General features: G+C 37.7%; 2 protein-coding genes across 2 annotated transcripts in view; both read left to right on the top strand.

Annotated features, from left to right (window-relative positions):
- LOC115804637 (adhesion G protein-coupled receptor F4-like) overlaps positions 1 to 3,588 on the top strand; it is a 29,595-nt gene extending 26,007 nt beyond the window's left edge. The window contains exons 20-26 of the mRNA XM_030765150.1: positions 582 to 757; positions 917 to 1,051; positions 1,379 to 2,728; positions 2,905 to 2,946; positions 3,046 to 3,105; positions 3,368 to 3,437; positions 3,524 to 3,588. Coding sequence (XP_030621010.1) covers positions 582 to 757; positions 917 to 1,051; positions 1,379 to 2,728; positions 2,905 to 2,946; positions 3,046 to 3,105; positions 3,368 to 3,437; positions 3,524 to 3,588 — 1,898 coding nt within the window. The remainder of the gene's footprint in view (positions 1 to 581; positions 758 to 916; positions 1,052 to 1,378; positions 2,729 to 2,904; positions 2,947 to 3,045; positions 3,106 to 3,367; positions 3,438 to 3,523) is intronic.
- Positions 3,589 to 14,736: 11,148 nt separating this feature from the next.
- On the top strand, positions 14,737 to 20,207 carry LOC115804626 (adhesion G-protein coupled receptor F1-like). Its single transcript, XM_030765140.1, has 10 exons — positions 14,737 to 14,829; positions 14,992 to 15,050; positions 15,309 to 15,457; positions 16,532 to 16,726; positions 17,257 to 17,432; positions 17,592 to 17,762; positions 18,063 to 19,415; positions 19,609 to 19,650; positions 19,748 to 19,792; positions 20,190 to 20,207. Exons 1-10 carry the CDS (start codon positions 14,737 to 14,739, stop codon positions 20,205 to 20,207), a joined length of 2,301 nt encoding a protein of 766 aa, XP_030621000.1.
- Positions 20,208 to 22,834: the final 2,627 nt, after the last annotated feature.

Raw genomic sequence — 22,834 nt, 5'->3', positions numbered from 1 at the left:
AGACAACTTCCAATAGAAAATATGAATGTATAGAGAGAAATGTGGAACTTGAGTGCTGTGTGAATTCTCAATATGAGGTGAATTGGGAACGTTTATCTTCAGTACCAGGTAATTACCCAGCGAAATACACACACACATTATAGTAATCCTATTTGGGCTAAGCAAACTAACATTTGGAATCCTTTCTCCAGTATTGTTTTTTGTGTGAAATATTGGTGATAATGAACCATGGTCACTCTTTTCTGTCTTTTCCATCAGGAATGTCAACAAGTGAACAGAAATGCATCAAAGCCAATTATAGGATAACAGAGCAAACTTGTGGTGGTTCTCAAGAATTTACTTGCAGGCTCCAAAACACAGAACTGCAGACATTTGCATACAGTTCAATGGCAGTTAAAGTTGAAGTTATTAGTCCTGGAATTGGTAAATTTGTTTGGTGTTTTGAAATAACTGCAAAACAAATGTATACTAGATGATTACATATACCTAAGCAGAACTGTCAAGAGTCTTCAGTAATCATTCTGATCACATAAAGTGAAAAAATCATTTTTTTTCTCACCCTCTCCTTTCCTTTTTACCAGACATTGCCTGTCAAAATAGCAATTTTGGGGTAGGAAGTGAGGGTGACATAGCTGTGGGAAGCTGTAAGGAGAATGAAGTTGGTAGCATAACAGCTGAATGTCAGTCAAACAAATGGGTAATATTGAAGAACACCTGTGTCCTTCGCATTTTTCAAGAGCTAGAGACTGAATCTGAGGTAATAATTCCTTATTAATTTGTGCAGCGTGTTTAAAAAGCTTTTGCATTCCAAAAAAGGAAATTAGTTTCCACTGTAAATATATATATATATATATATATTAATTTCATTTCTATTTTCCAGAATTTAGGAGTGGATACTCTGCCTGCATTTGTGGAGAAAGTCAGCAATGCTACTACAAGTAATCAAAATACTGTGACAACTTCAAGTGGAACTGTTACCAGCATTGTTAGTATAGTGAGCGCCATAGCAAATACGTCTCAGAGCATTCAAGTCGGTGAAGATATAATCGAGGTAAAAAGTGTTTATGGCATTTATGGGTTTATTTAAAACAGTCTAAAAAATTGGGATTAATTTGGTATATAACCTGGTACTGCACTCAGTACTGCACTTCTTTTGGTACGTTACATGCATAGACTGTCAACTACAGAGGAAGTAATTTACAGAATATAATTTGGTATTCCCTGATTTCAGTTTTGGTGAGAAATATTCCAGTTTTCTTTAGTTTGTCCACTACCTCAAAAATTTATTGAACTGAAATTGCATAAAATCACTATTGGAAAGTTTGACCAAAACAGCATCATGATTTTTCTTCCCTCATTTCTTTCATCTCACCCTTAGAATGTCCTTGAAACCGTGGAGGTCATATCATCTGATAATGCAAAGGAGGTCTGGGATGGTTTAAATAATAACACGGAAAGCCAACGTAACAGCTCCTCACTGCTTCAAGCATTAGAGACCATCGTTGATTCTACCTCACCAGGCTCCTTTACAATTAAAACAGCAAACATTGAATTCACAAAAACTTCTTTCAAGAATTCATTCAGAAAGACAGTAGGAATTAATTCAACAGGTGAAATATTCATTCCAGGAACTGCATTTTCCGACCGGAATGTTTCCATCACCACAGTTGCATTCTCCAATCTGAACAATGTTTTACCTCCCAGAGACGCTCAAAACTCCAGTGTCACTATCATCAATGGGATTGTTTTGTTGATCAATGTAACCGAAACCATTGATAACATCTCCCTAAGTTTTCACAAACTTAATACCACTCTTGCAACCCCACAGTGCGTCTTTTGGGATTTTGATCTTTTCAATGGCTCTGGAGGCTGGAGCTCATTTGGTTGTGAGTTAAAGATAGATGATGAGGACAACGTCACCTGTGAATGTAACCATACAACCTCTTTTTCAATACTGATGTCTCCTTACAGTCCAAATGACCCCGCTTTGTCTTATATTACCTTTATTGGTGTTGCGGTGTCAATGGGCAGCTTGGTTTTGTGCCTCATCATTGAAGTCCTTGTATGGAAAGCAGTCTCGAGACATGTGACATCATACATACGACACATCGCTATAGTCAACATTGCTGTGTCTCTTCTGATTGCTGATATCTGGTTCATCGTCGGAGCGTCCATTGAAAACCCAGAGGAAAATGTGTCAGCATGCAGTGCAGCAGCATTCTTCATCCATTTCTTTTACCTGGCCATGTTCTTCTGGATGTTGGTCTCAGCGCTTTTACTTTTCTACCGCACAGTAATGGTTTTGTCTCAAATGTCCAAATCGGCTATGCTGGCTATCGCCTTTACATTGGGTTACGTTGTCCCTCTTATCATATCTGTAACCACTGTTGCTGCAACAGCTGGACGTCAAGTATATGTATCCAAGGAGGGATCATGCTGGTTGAACTGGGATGACTCAAAGGCATTACTGGCTTTTGTGATTCCAGCCCTAACCATTGTCTTGATCAATTTTCTGATCATGATTGTGGTCTTGTACAAAATTGTCTGCCGTAATAGAGTGGGAGATTCCACTCAGTCAGATGAGAGAAACACCATGGTTGTCATCGCCAGATGTGTTGCCATTTTAACACCACTCTTTGGAATCACTTGGGGATTTGGGCTAGGAATCTTGATCAATCCAAAGGCTACTGCACTTCATTATCTGTTTGCAATCTTTAACTCATTCCAGGTACTATTCTTATCATTATAGCATCAACATGAACCAAGCCTTATTTTGAATGAAATGTCTTTTTTCATTGCTTTTTTCTTTTTATTGGTGTGGTAAATTCATTAAATGACTTTTAAGTGAATTTTGTTTGATTTCAAGTTGTAAGCCTCTCTCATTCCTCATGTCATCACCTATAGGGTTTCTTCATTTTGGTGTTTGGGACCCTTCTGGACCAAAAAGTATGTACAGTGTCTCTATCAGTTATTATGTTTTTCTTTCTGTTATAAGGATAATTTTATTGGTGCACATGCTGTACGTTCTCTGTTCTCCACTTCCAGATTCGTGAAATACTTGGAGGAAGGTTTCGCTTACGAAACATTAGCTCCAGCCGTACACGAGTAATTATCTAATCATTTACTTTAATTGCACTGGGAGTTTTTCTATAAGTTTATTATAACTGACCAAAATCTTAACTAGTCAGAGGGTAGCATGTTGATAAAATCTTGACTTACTTGAGGGGTATTATGTAATTTTTCTAATTATATCAGCACAATTTTACCTTAATAAGGAATTGTTAAAGATTATTATTTCAAAAGATACAATTTTTTTTCTTTGGAAATTACATTGTTGTCTAAAACCTTATCCTTATATTTCCATCAGAGCACATCATCAACTGCTGTATCCTCCTCTACAAGTGGATTTAATATCTTTCGAAGAAGGAGAGGACGGAGTAAGTGAACACTTTAAAGACCATTTTTATACCAGTTGAATTGCTGTGTTGCACCTATTCCTCAATTGCAATTTCATGTCTTCCAGCTCCAGTTTCTCAAGTGGCATCTTCAGGCAACACTGGGGCATCAGAATCTTTCATCTCTGTGTAGTTCACTGCAGACATTTACTCTGTTCGCCATGAGCAGTTCATGCAGAACAGAGCATTGCTATTTTGCCGAATACTCTGTAATCAAGATAGTAACACAAGATAAAAGACAACATGATTCTAAGCACGATTCTAGCAAGATCATTTGTAAGCACTTTTGTAATCCCAATTAAATCCTAAAATGAATGTAATTTAGAAAGAATGATCTGCTCTGATCATACGTCATTGTTTTTCTCTGCCATTTATACCTATAGATTTTAGCTGAAGCACTAACAATTATGCACAGCAGCACACATGCAAGATGAATCAAACAATAAGTAATTATATATATATATGATTAAATGAAACTGCCTTTCTGTGACCAGCTCTGCTGAATGAGTCTTTTCAAATTTCACATGATTGTTCATGTGCACAGTGTTTTCTCCACAAGTTGTAAGCATGTAAGGGAAAATGTACAACAACAAGGCTCATGTTTGAAAATAAACCTGAACAAGGGGATGTGACCACAGTGGAGGCTGTGAAAAGATTGCTTCCAATTATTTTATGGTATTGTTTTGTACATTTGTAGCTTCTATCACTCACTAAAGTTGCATTCCAAACTTATGCCTGTTGGCTGCATTCTATGTGTTGCTTTGCCAGATACATTGTACCTAGTTGCAAACTGATTACTCTTACAACCAGTTTTCAGGTAGCAACTGCAACATGGACAGATTGTGAATTTATCTTTCATTTTAAAAAATAAAAGGAGTAAAAGCAAAAGAAAACACTGAATTTGAAAATAGCAGTAGCAGTGAAATACAAAAATTGAATAAATAAAGCCTTTTGTCAGTGGCAACACTGTCTGAATTGACGGATACCAGATAAGGCTGCCAAGGCTGTACTTTTCATTAGAATTTTCATGGATACACCCAAAAACCTCTTTACCTCTGGACAAGGCAAGAACAGACCTTCCCTCTGTAATTAAAAAATGGATTTCTATTTTTTTCTACCTTCATTACACCAGACAACTTTCCACTGAAAATTTGTGTAGGTCCTGGTTACCCTCACCAGAAGAGACCATCCAAATATCAAATTTATTTGTATAGCACTTTTTACAAGTAAATTGTCTCAAAGCAGACTCAAGAAATTTGGGAAGAACCAAGACTCAGCAGGGTGATCCCATCCTCCTCTTGCCCACATATAGAATAAAGATATTCACAGTATGAGGGAGGATGTCACTGTTCACAGTTCTAAAAAAGAAATAATTCAAAAGTTAAAAGCCTGTAGATTTAATATTATTGTTGTTTTGACATTTTTCACCTGGTGGGCTAGAGTGGCACGCTCCAGCTTTCTAACGTGAATTTAACTATATGTTGCGCCCCCTACGGGACAGAGACTACACCACCCCTTACTTAGGACCCGGGAGTGGAGGGGAAACTCTGCAGGTTATCAAATAAATGATAAATATTGTAACATCCCCCATTGCTATTAGGAATGTCAGGTTGAGCAGGAATAAATAAAACAATGCATGGCCAATCTGCGTTTCCACCTCTACCTCAGTGTGGATATCCTTACCAGCGTGATGGGAACAAGAGTATAAAAGAGTGATACACATTACAATTCGCGGCAACCTCACAAGTTTAAGAGTGATACACAGCACACACACAAAAAAACTTCAGTGGAACCACACTAGGTTTAGAGTCACACAGCACAAAGTAAAACGTGACCACATTAAGAGAGAAGCACAGGACACGGTAAAGCTCACTGTAACCACACGGAATTCACAAGAGTGATGCGATACAACATAATATGAAAACTCAGTTACTCTTGCTGCCCCTCACACTGTCAAACACACACGCACTCCTAAAATTTCCTCGCGGAAGAACACGCTGGTGGCCAAAGACAAAATTAGTGGACAGTAAATATTGCGCCGGTCAGTGAAATTAATTTCATGTTCCGCGCTGGCACTATCATATTCCTACATCACCCACCTTTCTGCACGCCACCTCTTTCAACAAACAAATGGATCTTGTCCCCTTTGGCAATCGGCAGTTTAAAACAATCCTACAATAAATGGGAATTGGAGAATTCTTATCAGCCGTTATGCCTATTTGAATCCCGTTTCCCCCACATAGGTAAGAATCCCGCTGAATACTTTTATTGATATAAAAAGGTATTAAACATGTGACGTTAATAAAACCCAATCAGTAACTGCCTCAGCTTACATCAACATCAAAGTCTACCGATGATACAACTGTAACAGCAAACTAAAATTTAAAACAGCCGCCACGGCCAAACATCCCTCTGGCTTTCTCGCGCCATGCGCTGCAGGACCTCTTCTATTTCCTGTTCAACTCCCTGCTCCACTTAGGTATGCCACCTGGTGGTACCCATAGAGCCACCAGCAGCATATATATTCTTGTACTTTCCTGCCATTAACATTGAAAATATCTTTAATAGGCAAACATGGATGAGGCATTTTAATATAGAATTTGAATTTCTTCAGACAATGTGTTTGCGAATATGAGCTGAAATTTGTGGCTCAATAGTATCAGCTCATGTTTTAAGGTCTCTGCTATATACAGCCTCTTCACCAAGAAGGTACATACTAACATGTTCAATGCCCTGCAAGTCTAAGAGAGTTCAAGTTCATTTTAGAGCCCAATAGCACTATTTAAAGTCTCAAAGGGCTTTACATGTCCACAACAAACAAAACAGGAAAGCATCCCCTAACTTAATCTTCATAGGAAGCAAGAAAAGAAACCCAGGTGTAACAAGGACAAAATGGAAGATATCTTGAGAAGGACCACAGAGAGAGGAGACCCCTCCTTGGACAGACAGGTGTACAATAGGTGCTGACCCAATGGGCGATTACAAGTGATACAATCATAATGCATAAACAACAGTAGACAAAATAAAGACAACAAAAGCAGGATGAGGGGGATGGCGATGGCGATGAGGAGGAGGTTAACAGGGAGGAATGAAGAGGATGGAGGGAGAAGGGCACACCTGGGAGGAAGACAGTCACACTCACACAAAGCATTCATTCTCAAGCATATGAGACACACACATTCAGAGCATTAGTGGAGTATCAGAAATTAATGCAAATAAAAATGGCAGCGCACAGATGCATTAAATATGATTAGCTATCACAGGCAGAAGAAAATGGTTACAGAGAACAACTGGTTGATTTAATCCTACTGCACTATTTTTAAGCAACAAGGCCACACTGAAGGATCGCTAGAAGTGTATAGGTATCGATAGAGTACTATACTAATAGTAGCAGGTAGGCTAAACAGTTTAAATCTAAACAAACGGTAGTCCAAGATGGTCGCTGAGTCAGTTGAATTACCCTTGGCTGTAAAATGCGCATCCATTTTACATATTTTACTTACAACATATTTGTAGTTGCATTAGCCATGCTTATGCTTATTTCTTCAACTTCCTCAAATAGTCTACCTGTAAGGTAATCTGTGAACTATGTCGATGTGTCCCATGCGCATGTGTGGAGGCGGGGATTCCCTGCACACCAATGCTGAGAATTCTCTGCAGGGAAGTGTGATGCATGATTTTTTTTTCAGTGGAATCAGGAAATGCATATGACAAAAACTTGTTTAGCGGGTGTTATAGTTCCTTATGGGAAAGTCTGTACTTGAGAATTTGAGTATGTGATATGTCAGCCCAAGATAGCCAGCACAAAGTGGACCTGCTCTCTCTGAAGACTGAACTTTGGATGTAAGCTAGGAGAAAATAATAAAAGCTGGAAAAGAAACTAGAAGCAAGACAAGAGGTGCCGCTGGGCTTGTATTTTATGAGGGACCGTTGTAAGAGACCTTATGTGTTTCTGGGAAGCTGGCACACTGAATTGATTCAAGAGGTAAGTCAGCTGCATCAGTGATTCTCAGCTCCAGTCCTGGGGGCCCTCTGTCCAGCACATCTTAACTCTTCATTATCACAGTTAATGGAGCTAATCAAGGGCTTGATGTTTGATTGATCAGTGGAATCAAGTGTGTCAGTTCTACGTTAAAACAAAGACATACAGGACAGTGGGCCCCCAGGACTAGAGCTGAGAATCACAGACTTGCATGTATCCTTCACTTTGCCAAAGCATTGTCCATATCTACAACAACCATTGCTGCAAGATCCAGGTAATTAAGGCATGAGTAAATTGTGCTTGGACAGGGTTGTAAATTAAACTGATTTAGTGAGACTCCAAACCCAAGAACAACACAGATGCATTTTTAAGACAATCATTCGAAGCTAGACAAACACAAGCCTGAGCAGAGAACACAGGAAAACAAGAAACTCAAGTTCACACAAGAAAAGAAGAAACAGGCACCGATAATAAACTAATAATCAGAACAATTAGAGAGTCGACGTCTGGTGTCCCATGATCTGTTATGTGAATGTAGTTCAAGTTTCAAGCTTTGATGGTTTATTCCTGGATGAACATTTTTCAGTGGTATGTTCTGAAAACTGAAGAAAACAAGTTAAAGAAATGAGTTATTGAGTTATTACAAAATGACAGTAAGTATTTGGTCATTTTAATATCTATGAGATTTCGTACTCAAAACCTTCTAAAACTTGAATATGATACTGTACATTCTGAGTTTCTGTTCGTGAATAGAATATCACAGATATGAAGTTGTATGAAACTTTTATTACTGAGGGTCCCAGAGAGTCTGTTCCTGACCTGTACACTGGTTCCACTGCAGGACTGCACCGCGGGTTCATAGAGAGTTTACAGATTGATGGATCATATTCTTGACAGTTTGTGTATTGCTTACAGCAACTACAGACCTCTTGTCAAAATCAGGACATTTAGCAATGTCTAGTGGAGTCAAGGGAGTTTCATGTGCCCCAAACGTCTACTAAAAAGGTTGGCATGGGCATGGTTATGGAATTCCATTTGTGTTGTGGTGGGAACAACCAACTGAAGGGTCTGTCCTTTATAGTAGTGATGTGTCCCGTTGAAGCTGGAGCTTAGTGCATGGTTACCATGGTTGAGCGAGAGAGACTGTCTGATTCGATATTACATCGGCCTTTCCAGTACACCACACTGAGGTCAAACTCTTGAGTTCTCGTGGTCCAGCGCGTTGAGCATGAGAAAGGTGTTGCATGGTTAAAACACTCCTGTGAGTGCTGTGTGATCGGTGACTACTGAAAAGAGTACACATCCAAATAATGGTTCCAATACCCAAACCATTGCCAAACACTCCTGCTCATACAAAGAATATGATCTTTCAGATCACCTTAAGTCTTGAAGCATAGTTTTAGGCATATTTTAGGCATGTCTCTCCTGAATGCACTCTATGAGGAAATATTCATCATCATTAGGCTGAATTTCAAAAAGCTAATTTCTTCATCCCTTTATGCACTAATTATGAAATGTTCCTTTTTTTCACTTAAGCTACTATTTCCCTTTTCTCATAAAGGAAAGGGAAAATAGTAGGTATTCTTGAGTTTTAGAGTATGCCAACAGCAGATGACAGCAGACAAAATCAACCCACGAAAGTGGGAAAAATGGTTCCCAGTACAAAGAACATTAACATGCTGCTATGTGAACATTGTAAGACATGAATAATGTATCATAATTATGTATCTGAAGAGTTTAACCATGCAAAGGTTGACGTTATATGTGTATGGCAGTGTGTAATGAGCCTTGTATGTGACAACAACACTAATCATTGTTCCTTCTTCTTGTTCCATAGGTATGGCAATCCTTAAAGCTGTATTTAGAGTCACAGCAATTATTGTATGTTGTGTTCTGGGATCACAAAGCATCCATGCTCCATCTCACACGCAGCAAACTTTTGTGGTAAGAATGAATACACTTGCCTCTGTATACACTTGTTTTGTATGGGGTGTCATACCTACAGGTTTGGCATGGAGTTTCCCTGTTTTTGGCACAAAATATGTTACTACAAGTCACAATTAATAACAGACTATGACAACAGTGTTAAGTCCACCCTATTCTTCACTGTATTCGCCAAGTTTTACCAATCCCCCAGGAACCAAAAAGAAGAGATGGTCAGCATCATTTTCTACAGAGAAGAGAGAGTGAGCTGCAAGGTAAGCTGCAAGTGTCTCAGAAAGAGTTAGATTTGAATTGTTATAGGATTATGGTCATTTCTTGATATACATTGCATAATAACAATAAAAATCATCATTACTGTACTTGGTTCTGATCAGTAAAATAAAGACTCATTCTTTTGAATGGACCCCAATTGGGTTATAGGCTATTTTAGGTGAATAGCCTTTTAGGCCAAGTGCTGGAAACTTTGCAAACTCAAATGTGCATGTGCACAGAACATGAGACAGAGAGAGAGAGAGAGAGAGAGAGAGAGAGAGAGAGAGATGGGAGGGGGCAAAAAGAGTTATGCATACAAGATCTGGATGTCATACTTGGAATTTCTTTTCCTGTTTATTGTTTTGATTCTTGTTAAATGTAAGCATTTAAGGAAACAGCTGAGCTGTCAGACCAGTTTGATTGGTCTGAAAGGTTAGGCTAAGTATCATGAGAGTGATATGGTCCACTCTGCTCTCAGGAGGTCACAGCTACATACTGTAAGGCTGTGTGGCAGTCTAATGCAGTAAGATAACATGAACAGTGCTGAAATTCTGGAACCACAATGTGTGTGTGTTTGTGTGTGTCAAGTCAAGTCATTTTTATTTGTATAACACATTAAAAACAGCAGGTGTTGACCCAAAGTGCTTTCCAGTTGAGGCAGAAGGACAAGTAAACATGGGTAAGAGGAATAAGGAGTGCATGTAAAAGCAGGACTAAGAGAAAACATAAAATATCTGCCAAAGAACAGAAAGAAATACCAGAGAGAAAACAAAAACTAGATTACCAAGGTAAAACTGAGATCAAATAAATGAGTGAAAGGAATACATGAAAGGCAATATGAAAATGATAAATACATAAAACAAATAAAATGATAAAATCAGAATCAGGCAAGATGAAAATGAAAAATACATATAAACAAGTAAAATTATAATAATCAAAACCAAAGTAGTAAAATAAGAGATTAAGAAAAACTGAAGTAACCTTGGGGCAACCTCAGACTGAACTAAAATCAAGAGAAAAAAGGTGAGTCTTAGAATTTGATTTAAAATTGTTGATGGTACGGTAACGCTCAATATGGGATGGAAGACTATTCCAGACCCTGGGGGCAGCAACGGAAAAAGTTAGGTCCTTTGGTTTTGAGGCGTGAGCTGGGGACTGAGAGGATGACCTAAGTGATCTAGGTGCAGAATATGGAATCAGCAAATCAGTAATGTATTGTGTAGCTAATCCATTGACGGATTTAAAAACAAATAGAAAATTTTACAATCAGTTCTGTATTTCACTGGTAACTAATGCAAGTGAGCCAGAATAGGAGTGATGTGTTGACTTTTTGTAGTTCCAGTTAAGAGTCTCGCAGCTGCGTTCTAAACCATCTGTAGTCCAGACAGGGCGGAATGAGTCAACCCCATATACAGGGAACTGCAATAATCCAGCCGAGAGGTGATAAAAGCATGGATAGTTCTTTCCAGGCCCACCTGAGATAAAAATGGCTTTAATTTGGCTATGGTTCTAAGTTGATAAAAGCTACCCTTCACAACACTACTGACTTGTTTGTTAAAATTCAGAGAAGTGTCCAAAAAAACACAAAGACTTTTAACTACATTTTGCAAATTTGCTGACGGGGGACCAAGCGCATTTCTTAGGCTGGTGACAGAGCTAGGAGGGCCAGATAAAATCACTTCAGTTTTGTTTTCATTTAGTTGAAGGAAGTTCCTTGCCATGCAGCATTCGATGTCATCTAGACAGTCAAGAACGTTTCTCAGTGAGCAAGTGCTGTCAGGTGTAACTGGTGGATAAAACTGTGTGTCATCCGCATAACAGTGATACCGAATGTTGTATTTATCAAAGATAGAGCCAAGGGGAAGCATGTAAACTGAGAATGAAAGAGGCCCTGAAATTGAACCTCAGGGATGCCACATTTACTCTGAGCAGAGGATGGAGAGCAGTTTCCTATTCTAACAGAAAAGGTTCTTTCTCCTAGGTAGGAGGTAAGCCCTGCAGACCAGCTTTCCCTTGAAGGTATTTTAAAAGAATGTCATGGTCAATTGTATTAAATGCTGCACTGAGATCGAGAAGGATTAAAATGGCTCAAGAACCAGAACTGACAGAGAGAAGGATGTCGTCATGTACCTTCAACAGAGTGAATTCCATACTATGCAGAGCTCTAAAACCAGACTGGAATTTGTCAAAGATGTGGAAGGTGTTCAAGTGGTAGGATACCTGAGAAAAGACAACTTTTTCCAGAATCCTGGAGCTGAATGTTAGCTTGGAGATGGGTCTATAGTTTTTATGGTCATTTTGCTCTATGCTAGGTTTCCATAGGGTTGCACAATTGCATGTTTAAAACTGGGAGGAATGACTCCATTTATTAAGCAACTACTAATTATAGCCAGAATAAGGGGGAAGATTGTGGCAAAAACTTCCTTGAAGAGGCGTGATGGTATAATATCTAAGGGACAATAGGCGGGATTCATGTGTGAGACCACCTCAGACAGCCAGGAGGACGACACAGGTTGAAACTGCTGGAGGCGGCTGACCGGGCGACATGTTTCTGAGGCATCAAAGTCTGGGGCAGAGAAGAGAGATCTGATGTTGTCAACTTTGTCAATGAAGGAATTCAGAAATTTCTCGCAGGTTTCAGTTGTGGAAGCAGAGGTAGCACCAGCAGCAAAGGCTGGATTTAAGATAGAGTTAATTGTGTTGCAGAGTATGTTAGGTCTATGGGCATTTTTATTAATTAGTTCAGCATAATATTGTGCTGACTTAACAGAGCTTTGGTAAAGCTCTAAACAATCTCTGAGTATTTCGTATGAAAATTTCCTGTGTGTGTGTGTGTGTGTGTGTGTGTGTGTGTGTGTGCATGAGAGAGAGGGAGAGAGAGAGAGAGAGAGACAAAGAGAGGGAGAGAGAGAGAGAGAAATGTAAATGGTTTGTTTATGACTTTGCAGCACTGAAGACAACAACCACTACTCCTGCTCCTACAACAACGACAAAACCTGGTATGTACATCTTGTGTGAAACTCTTCATTAATGGGAAGAGGGGAAAAGACAACTAACTGATTATATGTTGATCTTGTGTCTGTGACAGTTGTAAGGCATTAACATATTGTCAGCTAATCAGCCAAATCCAGGCAATTGTCATTTTTCCATTACATAGGTTAGGTTTTGAACGCTTATGCAGAGGAAATTAGGTTGCGACTGCTGTTGGTGGCATTTTTAAATATGTTTAGCTGCCTTTGTGTCTTGCAGTTTGCTTTCATCAACTGGTATTCCAGAAATGCAAAATGACTATGTATGTATGCGTTTGTGTGTATGTGTGTGTGTGTGTGTGTGTGTGTGTGTGTGCATGAGAGAGAGAGAGAGCGAGAGAGAGAGAGAGAGAGAGAGAGAAATGTAAATGGTTTATTTATGACTTTGCAGCATTGAAGACAACAACCACCACTCCTGCTCCTACAACAACTACAAAACCTGGTATGTACATCATGTGTGAAACTCTTCATTAATGGGAAGAGGGGAAAAGACAACTAACTGATTATATGTTGATCTTGTGTCTGTGACAGTTGTAAGGCATTAACATATTGTCAGCTAATCAGCCAAATCCAGGCAATTGTCATTTTTCCATTACATAGGTTAGGATTTGAACGCTTATGCGGAGGAAATTAGGTTGTGAGTGCTGTTGATGACATTTTTAAATATGTTTAGCTGCCTTTGCGTCTTGCAGTTTGCTTTCATCAACTGGTATTCCAGAAAGGCAAAATGACTATGTATGCATGCGTTTGTGTGTGTGTGTGTGTGTGTGTGTGTGTGTGTGTGCGAGAGAGAGAGAGAGAGAGAGAGAGAGAGAGAGAGAGAGAAATGTAAATGGTTTATTTATGACTTTTCAGTATTGAAGACAACAACCACCACTCCTGCTCCTGCAACAACTACAAAACCTGGTATGTACATCATGTGTGAAACTCTTCATTAATGGGAAGAGGGGAAAAGACAACTAACTGATTATATGTTGATCTTGTGTCTGTGACAGTTGTAAGGCATTAACATATTGTCAGCTAATCAGCCAAATCCAGGCAATTGTCATTTTTCCATTACATAGGTTAGGATTTGAACGCTTATGCAGAGGAAATTGTGACATTTAAAAAAAAAATGGTGGCATTTTTAAATATGTTTAGCTGCCTTTGGGTCTTGCAATTTGCTTTCATCAACTGGTATTCCAGAAATGCAAAATGACTACACTCTGGAGAATGTTTGAAATGATTCAGTATAATATTATATTATCAGCAATTTAGAGAGGATTAAGAAAACTTTTAATCTTATGTAATTTTACTCACTGACAGCACCTACATACTGTTTTGTCCTCTAAGAAATTGCAGTAATGCTAGTAAGGTCAGAGGAACTCTCGTATCTGTGTACACCTGTTGGTATTTACAGTGCAAGGTACTTGTGCACTGAACAGATTAGTAAATTTAGCATGTAGTGCATATTCAAAACACAATATTCCTGAACTTGAATGAATGAACGAATGAAAAAACAAATGAATGAGAGAATGAACGAACAACTGAATTAATGAATTGTAATCAGAAGGGCTTGATTTTGCTTGTTTGGTATTTAGTTTCATATGAAAGGAGAGAATTTGTCAAGCTGTTCCAATTCTTGACTGGTCTTAGCACTTACCCATTTGGCTAAATAAACAAAATTATACTGTAAGCGCATAGCTTGAAGTATAGTTGATAAACATACCAGTCCTGTACTACACATATAGCAAGGTTAACGTGATGTTGTATCCCGGAGAGAATCAACATGTGAAACAACTTTATGCATGAACATTGTTTAAATTGGAAAATGTGACTTTTAATTATATTTTTTATATGTAATTCCAGTAAAAGATATGACAGCTTTTTATATGTGACTTTTGATTCTTTTGATTCTATTCTTTTAATTTAATTGTATTTTTGTGATTAATATAGTTATTGAATAATACAAATACAAGACTTCACAGTATAGTCAATTTCTATAAAGTACAAGAGTATTTTATATTTTTGTGAAATGTTTTATTTTTAACAACCATTGCATTCTTTCTCATTTAATACAGTGTTCCAGCGTAGTATGGCACTGACAATAGACGCGACCTTTGATTCATCTTTACTTGACAAAAACAGTGCAAGGTTTAAGGAGTTGAAACGGGACATTGAAAGTGCTGTAAGTCTCATTAAATTACTCCTCATATTTCATATGTTCATCTCTAAAGTGGAGATGAGACTTAATCTTTGTATTGACCACAGGACAGGAAGGCTCCTGATCCTGCACTTTGTTACTTATACAATTTTTTCTTTCAAAATAATTTTGTGCTGTCTCACATAGATCAGTTGGGCTTATAACAACATACCAGGCTTCCTGTCAGTCACTGTCACAGGCTTCAGGTGCAGTGTCCTTCTGTATTTTTACCAGACCTTCTGTCATGGATTACTGTAGTTCTCATTGATATTTTCTAAAATAATGAAAAAAGTTTGAAGGCTTTTAAGCATGTTGATTTCTCATTCATTGCTTTACATGAGTAGACTCTAATCACTGGGAAACATTATTGAATACTTTTACCCTTTCTATTTAAACTATGTGAAATTTGATTAAATTTTTGTGTTTATCTATTTATTTGTGTATGTCTGTGTTTGACGGATTAGGGCAGGAGGTATCATTGCAGACCTTGCTATTCAGACAACAGAAAACACACAGGCTTTTGATAATGCAATCAATAAAGCCACCTCTCAAGTTGCCAACAACCTCGCAGAACTGGATTACACAATGGATGTCAACTCATTTGGACAAACTGGTAAAGCATGGACAACTTGCAAAACATTCGAAAAACAATTGTATTGTGGGTAAAATCAAATCACCCAGAGGCACATTTGCAAATGTTGTATTTGAACAAGCATTGACTGTAATAACATGAAATAACATGAACTGATCAGTAAAAAGATGTCTCTTCTCTCTAATCCTAGAGAGAAGAAAATTACAGTCAAGGTCAGTCATATATCCCAAGCAAAACATGAAGCTAACATGTGAAACAAGTGGCAATGTACTTGAATGGAAAGTGAAAGGAAGAAAAATGATTCCTAGTGAACGCTACATACTCTCATCTAATTGGCGGGAACTTACTGTGAATAATGTTGACATTGCAGATAATGGTGAGTTTTGACTATAGCTATGAAGATGGTACTAATCAGATAGTACCAACTTAACTAATACTTTATGTTTTTGATGTAATAATGTGCAGTTTAATTTATGTTTGTTCATTTTCTTCTTATTCTCTTCTAACACTGCACAAACACACTACTGTGTGTGTGTGTGTTTGTGTGTGTGTATGTGTGTTTGTGGAAGCGTGACAGAGAGAGAGGGGGGGGGGGGAGAGAAAGGAAGAGAGAATATCAAATTTTCAGTATGACAACCACATAAGAAGGCACAGCATGGAAGTAGAAGCCAAGAAAGGCACTGATACATGACTTAATCATCAAGGTCTTGATTAGCTCAATTAACTGTGATGTTAAAACAAAAACCTACAGGACAGTGGACCCCCAGGAATGGAGCTGAGAATCACTGCCCTAGTTAAATTCTCACACACACACATAGGCAGACATAGTTACATGTCATACGCAACATGTAGAGTGGCTTAGATTGGTTAGGTTAGGCCACCAGTCTTGGTGGACTAGGTTTTTTATTTCCCTAGACTGCGAGCGTTGGTTCAGTCGTATGGGTGTTAGTTGAGTGTTCGGCCTTTCTTCTCCCAACACTGCCCACTTCTGAGTTCCCATAAAGACAGTATTTCTGAGCACTACTACTACTGGGGATCTTTTGAATGTCATTATTTTTTGTATAACTTGTATAACATTTTTTTTTCACCCAACAGGCCGTTATGAGTGTATTTTCGAAAACAGTTCAGGTCGTCAGATTCAGTGGGACGAGATTACCCAAATCCAGCCATACCCTAATATACAGACAACTTCTAATAGAAAATATGAATGTATAGAGAGAAATGTGGAACTTGAGTGCTGTGTGAATTCTCGATATGAGGTGACTTGGGAAGGTTTATCTTCAGTACCAGGTAATTACCCAGCAAAACACACACACATACACACACACACACACACACACACACACATTATAGTAATCCTGTTTGGGCTAAGCAAATTGTAATGTTTCTAATAATTACATTAATATTGGAATCCTTTCTCCAGTATTGTTTTTTTGTGTGAAATATTGGTGAAATATTGGTGATAATGAACCAAGGTCACTCTTTTCTGTCTTTTCCATCAGGAATGTCAACAAGTGAACAGAAATGCATCAAAGCCAATTATAGGATAATAAAGCAAACTTGTGGTGGTTCTCGAGAATTTACTTGCAGGCTCCAAAACACAGAACTGCAGACATTTGCATACAGTTCAATGGCAGTTAAGGTTGAAGTTATTAGTCCTGGAAATGGTAAATTTGTTTGGTGTTTTGAAATAAATGAAAAACAAACTTATACTAGATGATTAAATATACCTAAGCAGAACTGTCAAGAGTCTTCAGTAATCATTCTGATCACATAACATGAACAATTTTTTCTCACCCTCTCTTTTTCTTTTTTACTAGACTTTGCCTGTCAAGATAGCAATTTTGGGGTAGGAAATGAGGGTGACATAGCTGTGGGAAGCTGTAAGGAGAATGAAGTTGGTAGCATAACAGCTGAATGTCAGTCAGAAAAATGGGTAATACTGAAGGACACCTGTGTCCTTCGCATTTTTCAAGAGCTAGAGACTGAATCTGAGGTAATAATTTCTTATTAATTTGTGCAGCATCTGTAAAAAGCTTTTGCATTCCAAAAAGGAAATTAGTTTCCACTGTAAAAAAAAAATATATATACATATATGTATATATATATAAAATGCCTGCTGCTTTGTTTTCATTTTTTCATCTCTATTTTTCAGAATTTAGGAGTTGATACTCTCCCTGCATTTGTGGAGAAAGTCAGCAATGCTACTACAAGTAATCAAAATACTGTGACAACTTCAACTAGGACTGTTACCAGCACTGTTAAAATTGTGAGCGCCATAGCAAACATGTCTCAAAGCATTCAAGTCAGTGAAGATATAATCGAGGTAAAAAGTGTTTATGGCATTTATGGGTTTATTTAAAAATTGGGATTAATTTGGTATATAACCTGGTACTGCACTCGGTTTTCTTTTGGTACATTAAATGCATATACTGTCAACTACAGAGGAAGTAATTTATAGTATATAATTTGGAATTATTTGATTTCAGTTTTTGTGAAAAATATTCCAGTTTTGTTTAGCTTGTCCATTACCTCAAAAATTTCTAGAACTGAAATAAAATCACTATTGGAAAGTTTGACCAAAACAGCGATTTTTCTTCCCTCATTTCTTTCGTCTCACCCTTAGAATGTCCTTGAAACCGTGGAGGTCATATCATCTGATAATGCAAAGGAGGTCTGGGATGGTTTAAATAATAACACGGAAAGCCAACGTAACAGCTCCTCACTGCTTCAAGCATTAGAGACCATCATTGATTCTACCTCACCAGGCTCCTTTACAATTAAAACAGCAAACATTGAATTTGCAAAAACTTCTTTCAAGAATTCATTCAGAAAGACAGTAGGAATTAATTCAACAGGTGAAATATTCATTCCAGGAACTGCATTTTCCGACCGGAATGTTTCCATCACCACAGTTGCATTCTCCAATCTGAACAATGTTTTACCTCCCAGAGATGCTCAAAACTCCAGTGTCACTATCATCAATGGGATTGTTTTGTTGATTAATGTAACTGAAACCATTAATGACATGTCCCTAAGTTTTCACAAACTTAATACCACTCTTGCAACCCCACAGTGTGTCTTTTGGGATTTTGATCTTTTCAATGGCTCTGGAGGCTGGAGCTCATTTGGTTGTGAGTTAAAGATGGAAAATCATCATTATGTCACCTGTGAATGTGATCACACAACCTCAACCTTTTCAATACTGATGTCTCCTTACAGTCCAAAAGACCCTGCTTTGTCTTATATTACCTTTACTGGTGTTGCGGTGTCAATGGGCAGCTTGGTTTTGTGCCTCATCATTGAAATCCTTTTTTGGAAAGCAGTTTCAAGACAAGTGACATCATACATACGACACGTCTCTATAGTCAATATTGCTGTGTCACTTCTAATTGTCGACATCTGGTTCATCATCGGAGCGTCCATTGAAAACCCAGAGGAAAATGTGTCAGCATGCAGTGCAGCAGCATTCTTCATCCATTTCTTTTACCTGGCCATGTTCTTCTGGATGTTGGTCTCAGCGCTTTTACTTTTCTACCGCACAGTAATGGTTTTGTCTCAAATGTCCAAAAGAACTATGCTGGCTATTGCCTTTACATTGGGTTACGTTGTCCCTCTTATCATATCTGTAACCACTGTTGCTGCAACAGCTGGACGTCAAGTATATGTATCCAAGGAGGGATCATGCTGGTTGAACTGGGATGACTCAAAGGCATTACTGGCTTTTGTGATTCCAGCCCTAACCATTGTCTTGATCAATTTTCTGATCATGATTGTGGTCTTGTGCAAAATTGTCTGCCATAATAGAGTGGGAGATTCCACTCAGTCAGATGAGAGAAACACCATGGTTGTCATCGCCAGATGTGTGGCCATTTTAACACCACTCTTTGGAATCACCTGGGGATTCGGGCTAGGAATCTTGATCGATCCAGAGGCTACTGCACTTCATTATCTGTTTGCAATCTTTAACTCATTCCAGGTACTGTTCTTATCATTATAGCACCAACATGAGCCATGCCTAATTTTTAATGAATTGTTTTAAATCTGTCTTTTTTCATTGCATTTTGTTTTGTTGGTGTGGTAAATTCATTAAATGTCTTTTGAGTGAATTTTGTTTGATTTCAAGTTGTAACCCTCTCTCATTCTTCATGTCCTCATGTGATCATCTATAGGGTTTCTTCATTTTGGTGTTTGGGACCCTTCTGGACCAGAAGGTATGTACAGTGTCTCTATCAGTTATTATGTTTTTTTCTGTTATAAGGATAGTTTCACTGGTGCACATGCAGTATGATCTCTGTTCTCCACTTCCAGATTCGTGAAGTACTTGAAGGAAGGTTTTGCTTACGAAACAAGAAGGTATGTGTAATCTTTGTTCCAGTTTTTAACTTTGACAGCAATTAAATATTTCTTCTTGATGCTGATCAGTCCTGAGAGTTCCTCATTAATGCTGGACTGCATTGGACATACGCAGCAATACAAGGGTAATTACATTTATAATCTTTTAAACTAAATTTTCCAAACTCTATGAACGTTTTATAAGTCCACTGAAGACTGGCCAGAAAAGACGAAAGTTAGATGCTGAGACTGGAGGCTGTTTTAAAATTTTTATGTGTAGCACATGTCCAGTTTGTAGTCCAACCTATTTTCAAACCTCGAACTGACATCAGCATGTCAATAGCTGATACATTTTACATCTCTATCAGACATCAGGGACTGAAGGATCCTCTGCAATTGCATTACATGTCTTTCTCAGATTGAGCGGAAGGTGTAAGTCAAACTCTTCCAGATTTTGTGAATTATCTTTTTCTAACAGTTATATCGAATATATTCTTTTCACATCTAACCCTGTGGACCTGTGTATTCCAGTTTCCAACTCTGGAACATTGTCCTCATGCTCATCTTGTTCAGCGGACTCTTTCATCAATGTTTAGTTCTGTGGAGCCACTTTCCTCATTCTGTGCTTCCATATCAGAGAATTATTTCTACATTTTTGTACAGATGTCACGACTGCCAACACATTATAGCCATTGATATGTAAGCTTTATTCACCCAAATGAGTAGAGAAAACAGCTGCCTTTGTTTCTTTTTCTTATAACAACAAAATGAAGTTACAATATAATGTTCAAAATTAAACTAATGTTATAACTAGAGGTAGGATCACACCTTTTTTATCCTTGGATTTTTTTCCATTAGCACAGAAATAATGCCATTATTTGTTTTTGCATGACATATGTTTAGTAGCCATAAATGTACTGAATAACACAATAAATTTATTAAAATATATACTGGGTCAAAATGACTTTTTGACACTTTTTGAAAGTATGTATACTTTGTACAATATTATTACACATTCATTTTACAATAAACTGTATAATGTTAAAAATGAAGGGAACACTTTATTAAGTGACTACAAGGTATATTAAAACAAGTGTATCCACAGAGGTGTGATTCCCGACATTATTAAACAGTTAACATGCCATTATGTTTATGATCTTGTGTAAAATTTGGTGGGCGGGCCCAGTTGGCCATCACTGTGGATTTTTTTTTACAGAATAGTTTGATGAGCAGCTGAGTTCTTGATGCAATTTTTTGTAGACTCTCCATGAAGTTCCATAGCTGTCAGTCGACGGAATTGGAGACATTTGAGACGTTTACCAAAGTCATGTGCTCTTGAGTACCTTAACATGAAAAACCTTAGCTTAGTTTCTAACTCACTTCATTTTGGCCAAACTATACCTTACATCAGAGCACAGTACCCTAGTAAGGTACTTTACAGGTTGTAATTTCTGCACATGCCAGCAGAGAGCAGGGCTGTATCTACAGTAAACAACACAGTTGTCTGACAGTAGACGTTGATACTTTGCAGTCATTACTGATCAATGTGAAGTCCAGCAGCGAGAGGCAATTTTAAATTTTAGTCTCTCAGTCCATGTGGTATAGCCCTCACCAGTTGAGAGGTTAAATGCAAAATATGAAAGACAGTATTTTCTGGTTATCAATATTCTTTAAATAATAAAATTACTTTGACCAAAAAAAATGTATTTGACCTGACCGTGTTCACTTCACTTGCTTGAAGAAGTTCATTCCTTCGCTTTAATATCTGAACATTAACTTTCTTTGTTCTACAAGCCCTTTAGAACCTTTTCTTTTGCCAAATTAATTGTATGATCACAAATACACCAGATATATATCCGCTGTATTGCCAACACTAAAAATGTGTTTTTTACTTTAAATGTTCAAAGATTATGACAGTTGGAGCCTTGTATTTGCCAAAACTCTGATTTCTCCACATAACACACCAAGCACTCAAAAGGAATAACCATCACAGTACATGTAATGGCGATTATTTCTATATTGTGCCCCTCCAATGATCTTTATTGGCCAAAGGAACCATTCCACACGTTCCACTTTATAATATCGTTCAGCTTTATGAAATTTGTTGAACAAGAATAAACTGAATGAACACAGTTATTTATTTATGTATTTATTCATTAAGAATTATTGTGTAAACTGAAGGTTGCGCAATGTATTTACAGCAAACAATGACCAGTGTTTATCTCGATCACAAGTGTAGAGGCTGAAGGGCAATTTACAGCAGTATTGCTTTTATCTATCATTTGACAGTCACTCCTCTACTTGAGCATGGTAACAAAAGCCCTTTGACTATTCTGGGCTATTGATTTTCATCCTTACTTGAAGGCCAATTGCAAGATTTCAACCTTAACGATGGATTGCCACAGATTGCACTATGAGCTCATTTGCCACAAACACACATGACATGTATCTTAGGTAAATATTTTTCATTCCCATACTTGGTGAATTTGTATGTATTAATACATTAAAACAAGTAGTAAGCTCTACTAAGAAAAAAACTCAAAACATTTAAAAAATACGTCTCTTTAATTCTGGCACAATTTCTCCAAAAATACACCACAAGGTTTAATTTCAGCACAAGTTTCCCCTCTTTGATTAATGTTATTGTATGGCATATTACAACCTTTTTTAAGAATGGTTTACTATATTAGGCAAAATACTCTCAGCGGTTAGAGACAGAAAGGGTAAAAATACATTCAATAAATAAATATTTGATAAGAACACATTAACACACATTTCAGTGGTTGGAGATGGAATGGGTAAAAATACATTCAATAAATAAATATTTGATAGGAACACATTAACTTACATTTACCATTGCAATAAATAATCTCATACTACATTCAGAAGGAAATGTAAAAGTTTTCTTCCTGTTGTCTCATTTTTACTATATGCATGGAAACTATACAAGTCCATGTTTGCTCCAGCTTCACACTGTACTACTGGGTGGTAACCAGTGGAATTCATTCCTCTGATGTGTTGACCTTTTCCTTTTTTCCTTTAAACAGGCACTCTGAATCGGTC

The sequence above is a fragment of the Chanos chanos genome, chromosome 1 (genome assembly GCF_902362185.1).
Source record: "Chanos chanos chromosome 1, fChaCha1.1, whole genome shotgun sequence".
NCBI classification, from domain to species: domain Eukaryota; kingdom Metazoa; phylum Chordata; class Actinopteri; order Gonorynchiformes; family Chanidae; genus Chanos; species Chanos chanos.
The sequence above is the reverse complement of the archived record's forward strand: the minus strand, read 5'-3'. Positions and strand labels throughout refer to the sequence as shown.

Bases quoted from the DNA above. Each gene is read 5' to 3' on its own strand.
- LOC115804626 (XM_030765140.1), top strand. From the start codon at position 14,737: ATGGCACTGACAATAGACGCGACCTTTGATTCATCTTTACTTGACAAA. The intron at 15,051-15,308 runs GTGCAGTGTCCT...TTGACGGATTAG, and splicing joins GTCACTGTCACAGGCTTCAG to GGCAGGAGGTATCATTGCAG. The intron at 17,763-18,062 runs GTAAAAAGTGTT...TCTCACCCTTAG, and splicing joins TCAGTGAAGATATAATCGAG to AATGTCCTTGAAACCGTGGA.